Below are 14,978 nucleotides of genomic sequence, written 5' to 3'. Positions count from 1 at the left end.
CCTCAGGCTTTAGGCCAGCAACCTTTGTGCTCAAGCTGGCAACCTTGGGGTCATGTCGAGGATCCCATGCTCAAGCCAGTGACCCTGTGCTCAAGTTGGCAAAGCTCACTCAAGCTGGCAACCTCAGGGTTTCAAACTGGAGACCTCAGCATTCCAGTTGACATTCTATTCACTGCACCACTAACACTGGTCAGGCCAGTTTTTCAGTCTTAAAAAAACCCAAAAACCCATGGCATAGATAATAACTCTTCTAAAATGCAAGTTTTATCAACATGCATACAAACACTAAAGCAGTGGTTCTCAATCTGTGGGTCGCGACCCCGGAAAATACATATTTATTATACAATACATTTTTTTTTTTTTTTCATTTTTCTGAAGCTGGAAACAAGGAGAGACAGTCAGACAGACTCCCGCATGCGCCCGACCGGGATCCACCCGGCATGCCCACCATGGGGTGATGCTCTGCCCATCCTGGGCATCGCCATGTTGCGACCAGAGCCACTCTAGCGCCTGAGGCAGAGGCCACAGAGCCATCCCCAGCACCCGGGCCATCTTTGCTCCAATGGAGCCTTGGCTGCGGGAGGGGAAGAGAGAGACAGAGAGGAAGGCGCGGTGGAGGGGTGGAGAAGCAAATGGGCGTTTCTCCTGTGTGCCCTGGCCGGGAATTGAACCCGGGTCCTCCGCATGCTAGGCCGACGCTCTACCGCTGAGCCAACCGGCCAGGGCCTATATACAATACATTTTTAAATAAAATATGTATTTCCGATGGCTTTAGGCGACCCCTGAGCCAACCGGCCAGGGCCTATATACAATACATTTTTAAATAAAATATGTATTTCCGATGGCTTTAGGCGACCCCTGTGTTTTTGTCGTTCAACCCCCGCCGGGGTCACGACCGACAGGTTGAGAACCACTGCACTGAAGGAAAATAATTTTTTGGTTCTCAATGTCATTACTGGAAAAAAAAGGTTTTATTAACTTGAGAGTGACAAAGGGAGAAAGAGGAGGATGACAGAGATGAGAAGCACCAACTCATAGTTGCTTCACTTTAGTTGTTCACTCATTGCTTCTCCTACACGCCTTGACTGGAGTACTCCAGCTGAGCCAGTAACTTTGAGCTGCAAGCCAGTGACCATGGGATCATGTTGATGATCCTATGCTCAATCCAGTGACCCCATGCTTAAACTGGCAAGCCCATACTGAAGCTGACAACCTTGGGGTTTCAAGCTGAAGAAGGTCCCTGGGCCAACACTCTATCCACTGTGCCACCACCAGTCAGGCTATTTTTGGAAAACTTTTATGTATATTTAGAACAACTTGGGTTTGTGAACCAACTTTCAACTATAAGCTCCACGAAGTTTGAATATAAATCAAGTACTTCCAACAAAAATTTAATACCTACAATTAAGTTATGCTAGAAATATAAAACACACTCAGGAGTCTGAAGACTTAATATGAAAAAAGGATAAATATCTCGCCTGACCACGCAGTGGCGCAGTGGATAGTGTCGGACTGGGACGCAGAGGACACAGGTTCAATACCCTAAGGTTGCCAGCTTGAGTGAGGGCTCATCAGGTTTGAGCACAGCTCACCAACTTGAATCCAAAGGTCACTGGCTTGAGCAAGGGGTCACTCGCTCTGCTATAGCCCCCCAGCCAATGAACATATGAGAAAACAACCAATGAACTAAAGTACCGCAATGAAGAACTGATGTTTCTCATCTCTCTCCCTTCCTGTCTGTCCCTCTATTTGTCACCCCCCCAAAAAAGATAAATATCTCAATTTTTATATGGACTACATGTTAAAATGTTAATTACAGGTATATCAGTTTAAGTACATTGAATTACTTTCATGTTTAATTTTTTAGCTTTTTTTTTTTTAACAGAGACAGAGAGAGAGTTAGAGAGAGGGATAGATAGGGACAGACAGACAGCAACAAAGAGATGAGAAGCATCAATCATTAGTTTTTTGTTGCGACACCTTAGTTGTTCATTGATTTTGCTTTCTCATATATGCTCTGAGTGTGGGGTTATAGGAGACCGAGTAATCCCTTGCTCGAGCCAGCTACCTTGGGTCCAAGCTGGTGAGCCTTGCTCAAACCAGATGAGCCCGCGCTCAAGCTGGTGACCTCGGAGTCTTGAACCTGGGTCCTCTGCACCCCAGTCCGACGCTCTATCCACTGCGCCACTGCCTGGTCAGGCTCATGTTTAATTTTTTAAATGTGGCTATTAGAAAATTTTAAGTTTTGGCCCTGGCCAGTTGGCTCAGCGGTAGAGCGTCGACCTGGCGTGCGGGGGACCCAGGTTCGATTCCCGGCCAGGGCACATAGGAGAAGCGCCCATTTGCTTCTCCACCCCCCCTTCCTCTCTGTCTCTCTCTTCCCCTCCCGCAGCCAAGGCTCCATTGGAGCAAAGATGGCCTGGGCGCTGGGGATGGCTCCTTGGCCTCTGCCCCAGGCGCTAGAGTGGCTCAGGTCGCGGCAGAGCGATGCCCGTTCTGCCCCAGAGGGGCAGAGCGTTGCCCCTGGTGGGCGTGCCGGGTGGATCCCGGTCGGGCGCATGCGGGAGTCTGTCTGACTGTCTCTCCCCGTTTCCAGCTTCAGAAAAAAAAAATACAAAAAAAAAAAAAAAAAAAAAAAAAAAGGAAAGAAAAATTTAAGTTTCATATGGAGCTCCATCATATTTCTAAAGGATAATACTGATTTAGTCACATTGGCAAAAAAATCAATACTGGTTATCAAGTACAAACTACCATTTCCTCACCAAGATCACTTTCCTCACTTGACGGTTCATCTTTTATATCTTCCTCCACCTTCTTACCATCTGTTTTTTCCTCCTAGCAAAGGGAGGGCAAGCAATACCATCAGTATTTAATAACATATCCAATATTTATACTAATTTATACAATTTTGTGTAAAAAACTAATCACATACATTACATTTCAGGCATGTATCCTTTTCTGTTTCGCTAAAAGAGTTCTAGTTTTGTTTTCATTTTTTTTAAAGTTAAATAGAGGTCCAGCACCTTATCCAAACCTTTCAGATGATGGATGATGAGTTTTAGGATTTAAAATATTTTGGATCTTACAATGTATATATTATACTACTACGTAACACTTTCAATGAACATTGAAGTCTATAACTCTCCATAATCACACTACTTCTGCAAAATAAATTTTGAGCACTCATAACACAGCTAGTGCTCGACTTACGACCACGATTGGTTCTGACAGACCAGTCGTAACACAATTTGGTCGTTAAGTTGAATAGCTTTATGTACAGTACTGTGGAATGATGTTATAAAAATCTTTAAGTCATATTTTATCATAATTTTCTTTCATTATTGTTATATATCATAATTTTCTTTGTTCATTTTATGCCATTTGTGTCATCTCTACACCATTTTGTTTCTTATTTTTACATTCGTCAGGTTTTAGTAAAACACTGCATTACCAGTACAACTGGTTTAATATTTGCAAAGACAATTTCCTCTTGGTAGACATCTTGGGAGGGGTTTGATGAAAAATATCCAAGACACAAAACACAAATTGCTGTACCGAGTCTGGGATAACAGTTGAAATGGTGCATGTGGAGATGGTAGTGCTGCCAGAAGCTGGTCCGCACTTTATTGCTAAACAAATCTACTAACAAGTTTTACATTTGTAAGAATTTTTGAGTTTTGGAATTGCCAATAAAAAACTATGAAACTGTAAATACACAAATGACGATAATTCAAAGAATTTAAAGAGTACACCCAAATTTCATTCCCATCCTCTAAGTTAGTGGTCCCCAACCCCTGGGCCGCGGACTGGTACCGGTCCGCGGGCCATTTGGTACTGGTCCACAGAGAAAGAATAAATAACTTACATTATTTCCATTTCATTTATATTTAAGTCTGAACGATGTTTTATTTTTAAAAAATGACCAGATTCTCTCTGTTACATCCATCCAAGACTCACTCTTGACGCTTGTCTCGGTCACGTGATACATTTATCTATCCCACCCTAAAGGCCAGTCTGTGAAAATATTTTCTGACATTAAACTGGTCTGTGGCCCAAAAAAGGTTGGGGACCACTGCTCTAAGTAACCAATGTGGTTTGTACTATATATCCCCTCGTTGAGTCCCACCATGTGGAAGAAACAGGCCAATCATAATCATAATTTCTAAATCAGAATGTTTTTGTTATAAAGTATTTTTAGCAGAGATATAGGTTGAATATAATTTTGTCTTAATACATGTTTAACACATGGTAAAATATCCTACCTAGGTTCAGAAACTACCAAACTCTGACAAATGGCACATCTAAAAAAATAACTACTTCTGAGGCTCTAACTTTAACTTCTTTCATTTCACTTGTTCAAAGATATAACTTCTAGTTTCACAGCCAAATAGATAAACCTTGTTTAGGATTCTAAATAAAACAGTAACAGCAAAGAATCATACTCAAATATATTCCTCTGGTGGTAGGACAGGAAAAAATTGAGAAATACTGATTTGGGCTACTTCATCATTTACTTTGCAAATATTAATGAGTTATCTACAATGGATAAAACACTGTGCTAGATGCTAGAGATACAATGATGAAGACTACAAATTCACATACTCACAGAGCTTACCACTTACAGTCATGCATAAAAAGTATTTATTCTCATTTATTCTAAAACACAGTGAATATTCAACTCCAAATTCTCAGTTTTAAATTAGTTTCCTGGATTTGGAGTGCGACCAGAAATTCCTCAAAAATCTTTTTTCCACGTGATCTTGGGGAAATCAAGAGTGGTAATTTGAGAGTAGCAACTTGGAAAATATCCCTAAGAAACCTTATAGTACTTTAATTACTGAATATACAAGATTTTGACTTACCTTGATATTGTCTTCTGATTTAGTTTTATGAGTAGCAGGTGGTATCTTACCTCCCATGCTTGAGGAAGAAGAGAAAAAAAGACATTTGTTTAGAAAAGTAAAATTCACTATGCCAAACAACATTTACTTATGCTGAACAAAAAGTAAGACATTTAGATGATTACCTTTTCAAATCTTAAACTTAATTTGAATAATTCAGTATTATTCTAAGCTTTTTTCAACTTAAAATTTTATTTATTATTTAACATGCTGGTTAATGAAAATTACCCATTTCTTACCTCATACTACACATAATTATAGTTTTTCTGTGCCCATTTTCAGAGAAGAAAAAAAGGGCAGAGAAACATTCAATAACAAAATCATTTACACAAGTTGTTGGTTTAGAATTCAGCACATATATTAAAATCCAGTAAGACTCAATTAAATTTAAAAAGGCAATTTAGGAAATTATGAAGTCATTGTATAATAATTACAAATGTTTGTTTCCCTTAACTGAGACCTATAAGGATTCTTCTTGCTTATATTCACACATCCCTTACATTAGAGATTTCCTCCGTATCCCCTCTAAACTTCACCCATCAGTATTTCCTCTTGGCGTTGGCAAGCCCTTTTCACCCAAAATATTACAGGGCAACACCATGAATTACATATAGCAGGTCTTCACATAACATTATGACGTTGATGAGATGTCACAGGAACTTAACTCTTGTTTGTATCAATTAACCTATAGTAAACTTCATTCATTACATGTTGTTCTTACACTTGCAAAACCTATCAACAAAGTTAGGTTAGAATTTACTTCAAATAGCTTTAAAACAAGGGGGAAAATTATTACAAAAAATTAGTGGCCCTGGCTGGTTGGCTCAGTGGTAGAGCATTGGCCAGGCATGTGGATGTTCTGGGTTCAATTCCTGGTCAGGGCACACAGGAGAGGTGATCATTTGATCTCTACCCCTCCTCCTCTACTCTCTCTCTTCTCTCCCCCTGCAGCCATGGCTTGACTGGTTCGAGAGCATTGGCCTCAGGGACTAAGGATGGCTCCAGTGGAACTTCCACCTCAGGCGCTAAAAATAGCTTGGTGGCAAGCATGGCCCCAGATGGGGCTGCCAGGTGGATCCTAGTTGGGGCGCACGCAAGAGTCTATCTCCCCTTCTCTCACTTGGAAAAAAAAAATAAGAGCTATATGCTCCTTTTGGACCAGAGTCTAAGGCATATGGCCTAAATGCCAACACTGCAATGACTAAAATATACAGTAGACTGACACTCCACCATATTGAAAGCTAGAGGTCACAAAGACTTAACTAAAATTTGCCTTTAAAAAAGCCATTAACTTCTATGTGAAAAAAGGAGACATTAACTTGGAAAACAGAAAGGAACCGACTCCAAAATCCCCTTAAATGTTGATTCTCTAAAAGCTACACTTACATTTGGGTAGAATTTCTGGACACAGTTTATGTATGTTGGATTTAAGTGAATATTGGTTTTCCTAAGTTCTTTAATGAATTTACACTTATCTTAGCAGTATGTTTCAGTTGTTCCACACATTGGATAAATCTTAAGCTATTATCCAACTTTTAAATTTGTAGCCATTGTGATAGGTGTGTACTGGTATCTCACAGTAGTTTGAGTCCCTTCTCATGTATTTATTGGCCATCTGAATAGACTTTTTTGTCAAGTTCAATTCTCACCCAGCCATCTACTAGGTTGTCTATTTGTAATTGCTCTTTGTGTATCAGCATACCAGCCCTGTCAGTTTTACATGTTGCGAATACCTTCTCTCTCTGTAACTTGCTTTCCTACTCTCAATGTTATCTTTGATGAAGACAACACAAAGTATGAAGAAACAAATAAAAACAAAAATTAAAATTTCTTATAAACACCATGCAATCATGAAAAATATGCACTTTTTCCATTCTTTCTTTTTCTTTTTTGACAGAGACAGGAAGTCAGAGAAAGGGGCAGATAGGAACAGAGAGACAGCCAGGAAGGGCGAGAGATGAGAAGCGTCAATTCTTCACTGAGGCACCTTAGTTGTTCACTGATTGCTTTCCCACATGTGCCTTGACCGGGGGAGGGGGGGTACAGCAGAGCGAGTGACCCCTTGCTCAAGCCGGTGACCCCACGTTCAAGCAGGCAACCTCTGGGTTTTGAATTTGGGTCCTCCGTATCCCAGTCCTACGCTCTATCCATTATGCCACCGCCTGGTGAGCCTCCATTATTTTTAATGTAATAGTTATAAAAAAAACACTTCAGTAATATAGTGCCCTTAATAAGGAAATATGACTCCCAGATGCCAGCAAATGAATCATTACATGATCCAAAACATCTTAGCTTGTATTGAGCAAAGCAAAATGATTTAATAAGGAACAGGCCTATAAGCATGACAAAAATCTTTAAAATTTTGTTCTTATAAAATAAATTCTGTTCTACAGAAAAACTTATCAAAAGAATACAGCAATCAAATACTAGTTCTTCCCAGTTAAATATTAAAAACTTCAGGATTCGTAAGCTATGTTTTTCCTAAGTTTCAAAATTTAGCATCAAGGAATATATTTAGAGTGACATCCACACACAGTCACAACAGTCTAACATGTTGAAGCTTCAGGAAGCAATAATCCTGTCAAGAAATGTATTATGCTAAATCGTGCTAAATCTAGTCATAAGAAAAGATCAGACACACTCAAGCTAAGGGAAATTCTACAAAAAAAACTGTCCAGTGATATTCTAAACTGCCATGGTCATGAAAATCAAGGAAAGACTGAAGAACAGTTTCAGAATAAAGGTGATTAAGAGACAATGAAATGCAATATGTATTTAGGAGGATTAGATAGTATCAGTGCATCAGTATTCATGTCATTAGCTTGATGGTTGTATTTTTTGAGGAAATACAGACTCATACTCAATGGTGTGGGAGGCTTCCAATTTTTCTGCAAGCTATAAATTGTTAAAAAAAAAAGAGAGAAAAGAAAAATTTAGGCCCTGGCCGGCTGGCTCAGTGGTAGAGCATCAGCCTGGCATGTGGAGGTCCTGGGTTCGATTTCCAGAAAGGGCACACAGAAGCGACCATCTGCTTCTCCACCCCTCCCTCTCTCACTTCTCTCTCTCTTCTCCTCCCCTCCTTGCAGCCAGGGCTCCATTGGAGCGAGTTGGTTCCGGGCGCCGAAGATGGCTCCATAACTTCCACCTAAGGCACTAAAAAAATGGCTCCTCCAGTTGCAATGGAGCAAGGGCCCCAGATGGGCAGAGCATCGCCGCCTAGTGGGCTTGCCAGGTGGATCCCTGTCGGGGCACATGTAGGAGTCTGTCTCTGCCTCCCTTCTTCTCATCCTCTCACTTAAAAAACGAAGGAGAAAGAAGAAGAGGAAGAAAAAAGTATAAGAAAGAAGAAAGAAGGAAGAAGGAGGAAGAGAATATTATTTAGAACTTGAGAGGAAAACACAAGAGGGTTTGTTCATAAACTAGATTTAGAGTTTCTCACATTGTAAATTCTTGTTAACTACTAGAAGGTAGCACCAATTTATAGGCACAGAAATTTTATTTAATGCACCCAAGATTTAAATTTTTTTTTTTTTTTTACTTAAGAGGTGGGGAGGCAGAAAGACAGACTCCCGTGTGTCCCCCGACTGGGATCCACTGGGCAAGGATCTACCCATCTGGGGCCACTGCTCCTTCAGCTCCTAAGGTGAGGCCATGGAGTTATCCTCAAAAACTGGGGCCAATTTGCTCAAATCGAGCCATGGCTGCGAGAGCAAAGAAAGAAAGAGAGAGAAAGAAAAGGAGAAGGGGTGGAGAAGCAGACGGTGGCTTCTCCTGTGTGCTCTGACCAGTAATCGAACCCCAAATTTCCACATGCCGGGCTGATGCTTTACTGCTGAGCCAGAGCCTAAAAATTAAAACCAACTAGTTCACTGCCAAACCTTGCAAACTGAACTTTGCCAGTACAAGCTTTTATGCTATCAAGTAGGGCTGGTACAGAGAAACCTTCCTCATACAGAATCACACCACTCATAATTCTTTCAATTGGATAATATTCAATCTACTTTGTGCTATAGTTAACTTATTCACATGTAGAAAAAATTGGATGCTATATTCTAAATTTACTGAGGGTAGACAGGCTTTCTATTCACTTTATTTAAAATATTTACTGAAAAGCATATACAAAATACAAAGTAGACAAAAGTTGTTGAATGGAAGAAAATAATGTCAGACACTGCTTCTTCCTCTAGAAACAAAAACATCCCAAAACATATTTGTTGAAGAGAATGTAGCTTCCCAGGATCCCCACAGTCTACTGAGCCAAATAATTTTTCTTTGTATTTCTTTTTGTCCAATTTAACAGGCTGTTAAGCTAATAAATTCTCAACATCAAATAAAATTTTAAGCTCTAAACAATGGTAGAAATCATGGCAAATAAGCAAGTGTTCTTTGCTGTCTAAGCCCAAATATCTATGGCTAATTTAGCATGGAAAGAATTCTGAAATGATTTCTACTTGAGGAACCCTAATAGTAGGATTAGGCCTAGGAATATTCCTGGACCAAGAAGTCTCATATTCAGCCAAATTTCCTGTAATCTTGGACTGTTTCAACAAGACTGATATAAAAGCAGACAAAAGAGGAACTGATACATCTCAAGCAAAATCCTCAGAGAATACAGAAATTTTAATTTAGCTTGAAACAGCAAAAGCATCTATGTTAATATTTCAAATTAAATGCAGAATAAGGCCCCTATAACACATGCCAAGATGCTTCATTCCAACCTAAACCATCAATCTAGGATGAGACAAGAAAAATATAAATGGAACCAGAAAGAAAAACTGTAATTACCTATGAGAAACATTAAAATTTAGAAAAAGACCCTGGCCGGTGGAAGTCCCAGATTCGATTCCCAGCCAGGGCACACAGGAGAAGCTCCCATCTGCTTCACCCTTCCTCCTCTCCTTCCTCTCTGTCTCTCTCTTCCCCTCCCTCAGCCAAGGCTCCACTGGAGCAAAGTTGGCCCAGGCGCTAAGGATGGCTCCATGGCCTCTGCCTCAGGCGCTAGAATGGCTCTGGTTGCAATGGAGCAACGTTCCAGATGGGCAGAGCATCGCCCCCTGCTGCGCATGCCGGGTGGATCCTCGTCGGGCACATGTGGGAGTCTGTCTCTCCACCTCCCCGCTTCTAACATCAGAAAAATAAAAATAAAATAAAATAAATCATACAACTCCTCATCACTGTCAAATGCAAGTAAAAAAAAATAATAAAATAAATTTTAAAAGGCTAATTTGGGGAATATTTGACAATATTTTTTTAGAACTTAAACTGGAACTCTCTACATAGCCATAATCACTCCAGCACAAGTTACAACATTGTTCTTATATATGTTTTAACATTTTCTTGTGTCCCTTTTCTCTCTAGGAGCGAAACTAAACATTATATCTACTCAGTATAATGTTCACTCTTGGTGCACGGTATTTCTTCCTGTGGTATATGTCTGCTTTACCTGGAATTTTTTTTAAATTAATTAATATATTTATTCATTTTAGAGGGGAGAGGGAGAGGGAGAGGGAAGTGAGAGGGGAGAGGGGAGAGGGGAGGGGGGAGGGGAGAGGGGAGAGGGGAGAGGGAAGTGGGGGAGGAGCAGAAAGCATCAACTCCCATATGTGCCTTGACCAGGCAAGCCCAGGGTTTCGAACCGGCGACCTCAGCAGTCCAGGTTGCCGCTTTATCTACTGCGCCACCACAGGTCAGGCTGCTTTACCTGGAGTTTTAGAAACAATTCCTCTAACAAGTAGATGTAAGAGGACAGAAGCATATAAATATCTTAAGTAACACTTTAAAAATATTACTAAAATAAACAGATTGGCCTTGGCTGGCTGCCTCAGTGAATTGAGTGTTGGCCCTGTGCACAGATGTCCGGGTTCGAACCCCAGTCAGGGCACACATGAGAAGAGATCATCTGCTTCCCTTCCCCTCTGGCAGCCAGTGTGGATCAGTTGGTCCGGGCCAGGTGCTGAGGACAACTCAGCTGACTTGAGCAGACTGGGGTTGCCGGGAAGATCCCAATTGGGGCACTTGCAGGAGTCTACCTTTCCTCCCCTCAAATAAATAAATAAATAAATAAATAAAGCAATAAACATATCAATGTTTAAGGTATTACCTCAGATGTCACATTGCTTTGCACTCGTCTCCATTTACCACCATAGATACAATTTATATGTCATCTTTTGTTTGTTTGTTTGTTTGTTTAGAGAAGTAGGCAGACATACGCATACAGACAAGAAGAGAAATGAGAAGCATCAACTCATAGTTGCATCACTTTAGTTGTTCATTGACTGCTTCTCATACACGCCTTGCCGGGGTGCAGGGGTGGGGGTGTGCCCTCCAGCTGTGCCAGGGATTCCACCTCAAGCCAGCGACCCTTGGGCTCAAGCCAACGACCACAGGATAGTGTGGATAATTCCACCTCAAGCCAGCAACCTCGAAGTCTCCAACCTGGGACCTCACGTCCATGCTCAGTCAGTCCACTGCGCCACCGCAGGTCATGCACTGTTATGTTATCTCTTTTAAATTCCCTACCAGTAGTAGTGATTTTCTAAGAACCATTTCAGGGAAGAGTTTCTTTCTCCCTTCAATCCCCCTTCATTGTGTAGAATACTAATCTTTATTATATGATAAATATCAAAACGAATTTCTGTATCCCTAGAACAGGGGTCTCAAGCTCGTGGCCCGCCCACCAATTTTGTGCGGCCCGCAGACTAATCAAACTTCGTGGATTAGTCTGCGGGCCAGTCTGCGGGCCGCACAAAATTGGTGGGCGGGCCGCATGCGGCCCGCGGGCCCCAGTTTGAGACCCCTGCCCTAGGCTGTACTTAATACTGTTTCTTAACAGCTAGTACATTGCCTAGTCAATTAATTTCATGTATGTAGCGAAGTACTCTGAAGAACAGATCACGGAAACACGCTAGTCCTTAAAAAAAAAAATCATTGTTTTTAGTGATGGGACTGCTACTACAGAGGTAGAAGTGATTCCAGAATAAAAAAGTCTACGCAGTTAGAATTGCTGCAGTTTTAAAGATAACTAAATACAACTACCATTTTTATAACTTAATAAGTAATTATTATTACACTATTTAAACGCACTGTCCATAAATGAACTGCTGAATGACATTGCAACCTAAACAGTACACCAGAGACTTCAAGAAAAACAACTCCATGCGAAAGCAAAGTCTTGCAGCTCTCACCTCTCCCCTTAGCGTCCTAGTGCCCCAGTCCCCGCAATCGTCTGCATTTATATTTCGCCCAAGACACCCCTGGTGACTTCAGGGTGCAGGGACCCGGCTCTCCTTCGTCCTTCCCCGCCTCTGTACTAAGCTACCTGACTCTCCGTTAACCCAAGGAAGTCGCCCCTCTTTCCTGGCCAAGGAGCAAACCACAACGTGGCGGCGACTCCGGTGGCCCTCGTCGCGGAGCTGCCCGCTCCGCCACTACGCACCAGCTGCGGCCCAGCTCCCCCTCCAGTCTCCCCTCTTCCCACCCCCAACGGCCTTTACACCCGGGTCTCACCTCTCCACCCACTCCCTCAGGAAGCGCATTTCCTCGGAGTGCAGAATGCTCGGATCCTGCTTACACATTTTCACGAACGCCCGAAGCTCGCTCACTTTGCGGGGATCCATGGTCGGGAAATGTCGGGAGGCGGCAGGCACAGCTAAGGTTGTGGCAGGAATCCAGACCCAGGCACTAACTCGGCGTGATCGTGCGGAAGGGGGCGGCTGCCGCCAGGCAGAACAGACTAGAACCTCCCTGGCCGCTGGCTCCTCCCACCAACGATCTCGTGACCCCGGGTCCTTCGCTTGTTCATTTCTACTCCCTTCACCTCTGCTCCCAGTGCCGCTTAGAATCTTCTAGAACTGTGTGTGGCTGTTTGTGCTGTTGCCTGCCTCTGTACGCACGCTTTCTTACATTCTCAACTAAGAACCAGTTCTCTGGATGGGTCAACCAGCCACGTGGTGCTTTCAAGGAGGCGGGAGATATCAGCCTCTACAGGGAGTCATTTAAAATCGGACATTCTGTGAGTGTGAGCAAGTAGAGCATGACGTCACGTCGCCAATAGGGCCATCTGGCCAGAGCGGTGGTCACCCACCAATCCGGCATGACGTCACATCTGCGCCGCTGTGGGAGAAAAGCCCGTTGAGCAGTGCGGCCGGAAGGGGAGGGGCGCTTGGCTCGGTTTCCTGGCGACGCATCCCTGCAAACCGCTGCTTCTCTAGCAGTTTTCTTCCTTTCTTTCTAGACGCGTGTGTGAGGCCGGCATGCCTTGGTTACTCTCAGCAACTAAGCTGGTTCCCACTATAGCAAGCGCCCGCAGCCTCTCAGGTTAGACCGACCTCCCCCTCTGTCCTCTTCCAGGGTTTGCTTTCTGAAAAGCCTGAGGCGCCCCAGAAGAATCCAAGTTGGTCTCAGGCGATCGCTGGTTCGGCAGACCCTTCTGCTGGGCCTCCACGGCTAAACCCTCTTTGTGCTCCTCGGATTTCTTCTTTATCAGCTGCTCCTGGATAAGGGTGGGCCCTGACTTCTCTCTCCGTTGAGGTATTCTGGGAAACTGAAATGACCACAGAGAGAAAAGTGTAGCCATCCCCTACAGAGGCTGTCTTCGCATTTACTTGGACTCATAGAAGTTGTGTCAGTTACCACATTTGCTTGGTGACAAAGTGTACCACATCAAGTAGCTCATGCTTTTGTTAGATTAACCCCAAACCCTGTTTTCGTGATTTTAAGAGTTGACTTGAAAACGAGGTCCAAAATGTGCAGGAAACATGTTTAGAAACAAATCCTTTGAGCAGTTTCAGAAGAAGTAGTGTTTGGAAACACTCTTTTTATGTCTGAAAGCCTTGTTTATAAAGATAAGATGTAGGAGTCCAGGAATAAGGGAGCTCATTTTTTTAGAGTGTACTATATTGCAAGCAGTTGATCTTATGAACATAAAACTTGGTCAGTGAAAGGTGAATCATCTACCTTGCAGGTGGATCTGCCATTGGATTACATTCAGTCTTTGAGTGATGTGTGAACAATGAACCAGAGCATATGGTATTTTACATCAAAGTTATGTCTTGGTATGTTTTTTATGGTTTTGTTCTGTTATTTTGGTTTTGTTTTGTTTTTCTGAAGTTGGAAACGGGGAGGCAGTCAGACAGACTCCCGCATGCGCCCTACCGGGATCCACCCGGCATGCCCACCAGGAGGCGATGCTCTGCCCATCTGGGGCGTTGCTCTGTTGCGACCAGAGCCATTCTAGCGCCTGAGGCAGAGGCCATGGAGCCATCCTCAGCACCCGGGCCAACTTTGCTCCAATGGAGCCTTGGCTGCTGGAGGGGAAGAGAGAGACAGAGAGGAAGGAGAGGGGGAGGGGTAGAGAAGCAGATGGGAGCTTCTCCTGTGTGCCCTGGCTGGGAATCGAACCCGGGACTCCTGCACACCAGGCTGACGCTCTACCACTGAGCCAACTGGCCAGGGCCTTGTTAAGTTTTTTATATTGGTATAGATGAATTTATTGAAAAAAATGGAGTGATAATTAAATCAAGACTTACTCTGAAAAAGAAAATAAGATAGTCAGGCTTTACTCTTCTGCAGAAAGCTCTCCTTCTCTGTGGAAGTGGGTGAATAGGTGTGCAATAAGTCAGTCTTTTATTTTTCATTGAATTTATTGGGGTGACATTGGTTAACAAAAGTATATAGGTTTCATGAATACAATTTTTTTTTTTTTTTACAGAGACAGAGAGAGAGTCAGAGAGAGGGATAGATAGGGACAGACAGACAGGAACAGAGAGAGTGAGAAGCATCAATCATCAGTTTTTCATTGCCACACCTTAGTTGTTCATTGATTGTTTTCTCATGTGTGCCTTGACCGTGGGCCTTCAGCAGGCCGAGTAACCCCTTGCTCAAGCCAGCTACCTTGGGTCCAAGGTGGTGAGCTTTGCTCAAACCAGATGAGCCTACGCTCAAACTAGCGACCTCGGGGTCTCGAACCTGGGTCTTCCACATCCCAGTCCAACGCTCTATCCACTGCGCCACTGCCTGGTCAGGCTCATGAGTACAATTTTATGATACATCATGTGCATGTTGCATTGTGTGTTCACC

At 42.9% G+C, this 14,978-nt stretch overlaps 2 protein-coding genes across 7 annotated transcripts in view; one reads left to right on the top strand and one right to left on the bottom strand.

Annotated features, from left to right (window-relative positions):
- The window catches only part of ST13 (ST13 Hsp70 interacting protein), a 50,691-nt gene extending 38,035 nt beyond the window's left edge, over positions 1–12,656 (bottom strand). The window contains exons 1-3 of the mRNA XM_066257227.1: positions 12,408–12,656; positions 4,863–4,920; positions 2,763–2,835 (exon numbers count right to left, since the gene is read on the bottom strand). Of these exons, the coding sequence (XP_066113324.1) occupies positions 2,763–2,835; positions 4,863–4,920; positions 12,408–12,517 (241 nt within the window). The 5' untranslated portion in view covers positions 12,518–12,656. The remainder of the gene's footprint in view (positions 1–2,762; positions 2,836–4,862; positions 4,921–12,407) is intronic.
- A 131-nt stretch (positions 12,657–12,787) lies between these two features.
- XPNPEP3 (X-prolyl aminopeptidase 3) overlaps positions 12,788–14,978 on the top strand; it is a 46,448-nt gene continuing 44,257 nt past the window's right edge. For 3 of the 6 annotated variants that reach the window (XM_066257179.1, XM_066257165.1, XM_066257195.1), the window contains exon 1: positions 13,068–13,217. In XM_066257179.1, the coding sequence (XP_066113276.1) occupies positions 13,154–13,217 (64 nt within the window). In that variant the 5' untranslated portion in view covers positions 13,068–13,153. Of the gene's footprint in view, positions 12,913–13,067; positions 13,218–13,863; positions 13,955–14,978 lie in introns of those variants that run through there. The other 3 variants (XM_066257188.1, XM_066257170.1, XM_066257205.1) reach the window with 2 other exon arrangements.

The sequence above is a fragment of the Saccopteryx bilineata genome, chromosome 1 (genome assembly GCF_036850765.1).
Source record: "Saccopteryx bilineata isolate mSacBil1 chromosome 1, mSacBil1_pri_phased_curated, whole genome shotgun sequence".
Classification (NCBI taxonomy): Eukaryota; Metazoa; Chordata; class Mammalia; order Chiroptera; family Emballonuridae; genus Saccopteryx; species Saccopteryx bilineata.
This window is presented reverse-complemented; position numbering and strand designations above follow the sequence as displayed.